This window comes from Buceros rhinoceros, unplaced genomic scaffold (genome assembly GCF_000710305.1).
Source record: "Buceros rhinoceros silvestris isolate BGI_N320 unplaced genomic scaffold, ASM71030v1 scaffold8741, whole genome shotgun sequence".
Taxonomy (NCBI): Eukaryota; Metazoa; Chordata; class Aves; order Bucerotiformes; family Bucerotidae; genus Buceros; species Buceros rhinoceros.
In genome coordinates, this window is record NW_010393689.1 from 37,501 (window position 1) to 43,663 (window position 6,163).

Here is a 6,163-nt window from a genome sequence, read left to right on the forward strand (position 1 = left end):
TACCCGGGCGGCGAGCCGCGCGTTCGCAGCAGCGTCTGCCCCTCATTTGCGCCCACCCACCCCCATGTGTCCCCCTGTCCCCCTTCGTGGGTTATGGCCTCGACTTTGCATAAACGGGTGGGATAAAATGAGCCAAACAGTGACAAAATCCCCTCAAAGTTCTCACCATTTGATTTATTTTTGAGCTGATGAACCGGCCATGCAGAGCCCAGCCTGAGAGGCTTCGGGGTCAGTAGGATCTGGCCAGGTGAAAAAGCCTGCCTGGCTGAACGAGCCCAGCTTGCTCCGTCATGGAGGAGGTGGCTTGTCCTCAGCGAAGGCTGGTGATTTAAAGACCCAGCATCCCTCTTCTCTCTGTCTTCAGAAAGAGCATCTGTTGTATTTGCAGCTAAACACAGGCAGTGACTAGGAGAAAAAAAAAACCAAAGAAAAACCCCAGGAGTGTTTGGTGTTTTCCAAAGGCGGGTGCTTTGTCCCTTTGTTGAGGTTGTAGCTGGGCTGGATGCTTTCACGAGGGTCCTGTGCTTTGTCTGGGCAGGGACGTCACCTCGGGAGCCTGCGTTTGCTGGAGAAGCCCAACCCAAACTCCTAAATTCTGCTTCAGACACAAACCCCTGCAGCTCCCTGGGGCACAATCTGCCCTGAGAGTGGACTGGAAGCGCCACAGAAGTGGCGGGGTAACACGGGCAGAGCTGGGCAGCAGCGGGGCTTTGTAGGGGAGCGGGGAGATGGGGCTGTTTGTGGGCGATGCCGTGAGCGCAGGCACACCCAGGGCTGCCAACCCCTCGCCAAAGGCCACCACTGCCTGACTGCCCTAGGGCCAGGCGCTGTCGCAGGCAGGATTTGCTTTCTGCCCCTCCTGCTGCTCATGGGGACCAGGGTTGTGTGGCAGTGGGATGGCAACAACCCCAGCCATGCCCTGTGCTGGTCCCCAGCCACACGGGGACATTGTCTCATCCTCTGCCACCCAGAGCCATGGGTTTGTTCGTGCCCCGTGTAATCCAGGGTGCGTTTTCTTCTTTCACGGAGACACTTGGGGACAAGGAGTGCCTTGCCAGCTAAGAGCAGAGAGAGCTGGAGCGCAAGAAGAGGAGGATGTGCCAGGCGGGGCACTGGTTTGGTGTCCCTGGTGAGAGCCCTCCTGTGCTGCCAGGCAGCCCTTCCCTGCAGAGGGAACTGGGACGTTGGCATCTCACTGGGAACAGGGGGTTTCTGCGGGTGCTGGAGAGCTGGGGGAGGATCAGCAGAGGAACCAGCAGGACCCAGGGCCAGGGACCAAAGAGAAATCCAGCGGCGAGCTCTCCTGGGAATGTACCTTGCACCTCAGCAGCGTGGACAATGTTTTATGTCAAAAAGAATCACCTTCCCGCTGGCTGGGCACCACTTTGGTGTGTGCAGCCCCCACCAGTTCAGGAGGAAAGTCACTGTGGTGGTCGTGGGCTTCTTGATCCCCCCCTGCACGTCTTTGTTCAGGGAAAAGGGATGTTAAATAGCTCCTTGGTGAGGAAAATGAGATGTAACGTGCACAGTCTCATGGATTTCTCCAGGTTCGTGGGTGCACAGGATAAACTGTTGCTCTTGCTCTGTGGGGGCTATTGGTGCTTCACATCCTCTGGAGCACTTGGTGGGGCCAGATCACCCACTCATGTCCCTGTGCAAACCTGAGCTCCACCCCGGCAATTTCTTAATAGTTAATGAACCGGTGAAAAACTGCTGACTCTCAACCCTTTTTTCTTTTTGCTAACCCCGTGTTTCCCCCTGGAATGACCTGTCTGGCTGCACTGAACCAGCTGCAGCCAAGCAGGGAGTCTTCAGGTTGGGGAGTGGGTAAGAGGGACATCAGTGTCCCAAGTATTTTAGGTGTTTGGGGGACTTGGGGCTGTCGGGTCCTGTCCTTGGCTGCCAAAGGGCTCTGCAGAGCCTGCAGGGGAGCTCGGGGGGACGGGCTGGGAGTGCCACTCTGCGGTGGAGGGGCCTGAGCTTGTCTCAGGATATGCGACCTGCTGGCGTGGATGTGGGGCACAAGCAGTTTGTGGGACACTTGTCTCAAGCGGCACCTGAGGGCCAGACTAATCGTGGGAGGTGCAGACAAGCCCTTCTCCCCACGGCCTGTAGCGGGTGCGACCATCTTGCTGCAAAGCTTCATCGCCCAGGCAAACCCATCTGCAGTTATGGAACCGAAAAGATCTAAAATAATTAACTGGATATTTTATTAGCAGCAGCTTCTCACCTTTCTTTTTAAAACCAGAAAGTCAGTTTGGGGGCTTTTTTTTGTTGTTTTTTCTTTTTGGCAAACCTGTGGGATGTGTTCGTGCTGGCTGCCCGAGCAGATGGGATGTGTTAGGGTGTCATGTTCCTCTTGCTGCCCTTCAGGAGAGATGGGAGTTGCTGTGCCATTTTTAAGTGCACCAGGTCAGGACTGTGGGGAGGGGGCAATTGGCTGCCCCGGGGTGACAAGTGGCTGTTCCTGGGATACCCCGTTCACAGCTGAACGGCTCCAATTTCATAGAGGCTGGGACAACAGCAGCAATATATTGGAAGCAGAGTCTATTTTTGAGCAGAAATAAATAGCCATGGGATTTATTTTTCCAGTTCTGTTCCATCCAAAGGAATGAGTGAGACGTTGCTTTTTAACAGCTTCCAGCTGTAGCTGCCCTAAGTCCAGTGCTGGAGCAGCACCTCTGCCCGAGAGGATTTCTAGCCCCTCCTGTTATAACTAGCGAAATATTTATTAGTGGTGCTGTACTAAGGCAAGAGGCTTCTCCGCTGTGCAGCGTTGGGGTTAGGTTTATGAAACAAGTGGATAGGGTACTAATTTATCTCCCTTATTTTTAATTTTCATCATTAATATACAGCTCGTAAAATCTGGCTTGCACTGCTGCTTCTCTCTTCGAGTTGTGCCCTGAGCTCCTGAGCAAATGGGTTGGTGGTGGGAGGGAAGTGGACGGGCTGCAGACTGCTGGCTAATAAAAGCCAATATGGGCTTGTAAAATAATAGCCCACTCTCCTAATCACATGCAAAGAGAGAAGTTGATGGGTTTGGCAGGAGGTGTGGGAGCTGCTGGTAAATACTGGCTTTAAACCCAGCTGCTGGCTCTGCCACCCCCTCGCCGAGCCCTGGCACGGGCTGGTTGTGGTAACCAGGAATTAGAGCCTCTCCAGCAGCGGGCACACCAACGGCGGCGTGTGCCTGCCCGGAGAACTTCAGGGTACGGTGAAGATTTGCCTACCCTGGTAATCCATTAATCAAATAATTGACTAACCCGCTGATGAGCCGGTGCGGAGCGGTGACCCGTGGGTGTGTGGGAGCGGTGGGACGTGCGTGTGGCTGCGCACCAGCCGATGTGGAGCCATTTCACAGACACAGTTTAAGTCCTGGGGTTGGGTTGTTTGTCCTTTGTGAGCCTGGTCCAGGCTTTCCCTGAGACAGGCTGACAGGAACTCCATGGCCAGCCCCTGCCCTCTCTCCCCTCCTTCTTCCTGGCCGTTTCCCCCTGCCAGAGCTCAGGGGTGGGCATCCCCGACAGCTCCGTGGCACTGGGCGCACCCGGCCGCCTCCTGCTCGCGGAGCGAACGCAGCTTTTGGGGCAGCAGGAGAGGGTTTGGTCTGCACCCCAAGATCCTGCTCCTGCGCCGGGGTGGGCTGTCCCCACGGATTGCTCTGGTGTTTTTAACGTCCCTGTGCCGACCCTGGCCATTCTGTCCCCTTTCCTAACCTCATAACCTCTGTCTCTGCTGCTGCTGCTTTCAAGCCCATCTCATCCTGTTTCGTCCCCACTGATCTAGATGTAGTTTAATAATTCCACTTATTAATGGAATTTATTCCATTAATAATTAATTCTTTTCCCTACACAGAGACCTTCGCTGTATGTATCTGTAGAGAGTCACCTTGTCTTTCCCTGGTTTTCTCCTGTTAAACTTTCCTGTCCAGTCCTGAAATCTGTTATTTTGGTCACTAAGTGGTTCCTCTCCAAAGGGCACTGTCCTTCCAGGCCCTGCAGCTCCCAGTAAGGCTGGGAAACCTTCGTGGTGCTGCTAGAGCCCCAGACAGCGCCGGGATCCTCCGTATTTCAGAGATCTCCGTGGCGAAGCAGCTCAGTTGTCTGAGTAAACCTTTTCTGTGCCCGTTTGTTCCTTTTGTCCTTCATTACATGTTCTGTCCGTCAGTCTTTCCAACTCTCACCTGATTGCAGCCCATTTCTTTGTGCTTGAGGCAGCGGTGGGCAGGAAAGGTGCTGCCCCGCCGGGAGCTGATGGTGCAGGGACTTCCCTGATGCACCATCCCATGGCTCAGCTCCCTCTGCCCATCCTCTGCTGCCTCTTTGCCTCTCTGTCTGCCAGGACCCTCTCTCTACCCTTTTTTACTTCAAGAATTACCTTGAGCCCTTCTCTGCTTTTCAGGTACATCTCAGGGTGAGTTCAGTATCCCAGGCTTGGCCAGGAACTTGACGGCTTCCCCCCAAAAACACCATGTGTCTCTGTACGTGCCCTCCCTGCTGTTGCGGCAAAGGAGAGTTTTAAAGCACTTTGTTTTGTTTGTTTGTTTGTTTTTCTCCTGCTGATTTCAGCCCGAGGGATCACGGAAACGACTCCCAGCTTCATGTATCCCTACGGGACCTCAAGCAGTCAGATGGTGCTCCGCGGGGTGGACCTCTTGCTGGAGTGCATCGCTTCAGGAGTGTACGTACTGCTTGGCGGCGGCTGGAGAGGGCGAGAGTGGGATGGCCTGGGGTCGAGATGCTGAATCGCCAGTGGAAATGCCTCTAGTTAGGAAAAAGGATCATCCTCTTCCTTGTAAGGACACTCTCACAACCTGCCTGAAGCGTAAGTGTGGAGCAAACAGGAGAGCTGAGTTTTGCAGCACTGTTCTGAGAAGCAGAGGTCTTCGGAAACTTGCTGTCCAAGGATAATTCCCCACTGGTTTGTCCTTACAGCTGCTTGCAAATCTCCCAGGTGCCCCTTGGTCCATGGTACAAACTGTGGGTGAGGATGTTTGTGGTCCATGTGCCTGCAGCAGCGTCCCAGGCTGGGAGTCAGGCTTTGGCAGCATTCCCAGGTCGTGCTGCCTGCACGCACTGCCAGACCAGAGCTCTGCACCCTGAAGCACGGGGCATGAGGTGGACCCTGCTCCCAGCCAGCTGGTGATGCTCAGGGTCCTGGATAGGGGCTGTGGTAGGAAGGGGGGTGGCTCAGCAGCTGAGTCAGTCCTTCTCACTGGGTGTGAGTGGTGCTGAGTGTGGGATTACCAACTGTTTTCGTAGGAGTCATTTTCTTGCAAAACCATTTATCTCCTCTCCTCTCCTTAGACCAGCACCAGACATCATGTGGTACAAGAAAGGAGGGGAGCTCCCAGCAGGCAAAACCAAGCCGGAAAACTTTAACAAGGCTCTTCGTATCTCCAACGTCTCTGAGGAAGACTCCGGGGAGTATTTCTGCTTGGCGTCAAACAAGATGGGCAGCATTCGCCACACGATCTCGGTGAGAGTGAAGGGTACGTCATCTTTACCTTTGCCATTTGACCTTCGTAGCCAGGAGCTGTGCGGGGGAGGGATGTGCTGTCCAGGGGTGTGCACGGGGAGGGATGTGCTATACGGGGATGTGCATGGGGGTGGGTGTGTATGGTGGGGGGATGCTCTGACCTGTTGAAAGGGGCAGCGGAGGCTTCCTGCAGGGACTGTCCCTGGGCTGTATCCAGCCAGACTCGCTCCTTGCCCAAACCGACCTGAAAGCAGCGTGAGGTGGGATCTCAGCAGAGCTGCGCTGGTAGGAACAGTTGTGGTTTTACACTGCCAAAGAGGGGGGAAGAGGACTCTCCACCCTCATGTGCCCAGGGAAGCCCACGCGAGAGGCTGCTGCTTCCACCCAAACCGTCCGGAAAGCAGCGTGAGGTGGGATCTCAGCAGAGCTGCGCTGGTAGGAACAGTTGTGGTTTTACACTGCCAAAGAGGGGGGAAGAGGACTCTCCACCCTCATGTGCCCAGGGAAGCCCACGCGAGAGGATGCTGCTTCCATTGTCTTAGTTCAGAGGTGGGATCTCAGCAGAGCTGCGCTGGTAGGAACAGTTGTGGTTTTACACTGCCAAAGAGGGGGGAAGAGGACTCTCCACCCTCATGTGCCCAGGGAAGCCCACGCGAGAGGATGCTGCTTCCATTGTCTTAGTTCA

The 6,163-nt window shown here is 55.0% G+C and overlaps 1 protein-coding gene across 1 annotated transcript in view; it reads left to right on the top strand.

Moving 5' to 3' along the window:
- The window catches only part of NFASC (neurofascin), a gene marked incomplete at its 3' end in the record, with an annotated part of 28,658 nt that overhangs the window by 7,257 nt on the left and 15,238 nt on the right, over positions 1 to 6,163 (top strand). The window contains exons 7-8 of the mRNA XM_010144952.1: positions 4,569 to 4,680; positions 5,307 to 5,491. Of these exons, the coding sequence (XP_010143254.1) occupies positions 4,569 to 4,680; positions 5,307 to 5,491 (297 nt within the window). The remainder of the gene's footprint in view (positions 1 to 4,568; positions 4,681 to 5,306; positions 5,492 to 6,163) is intronic.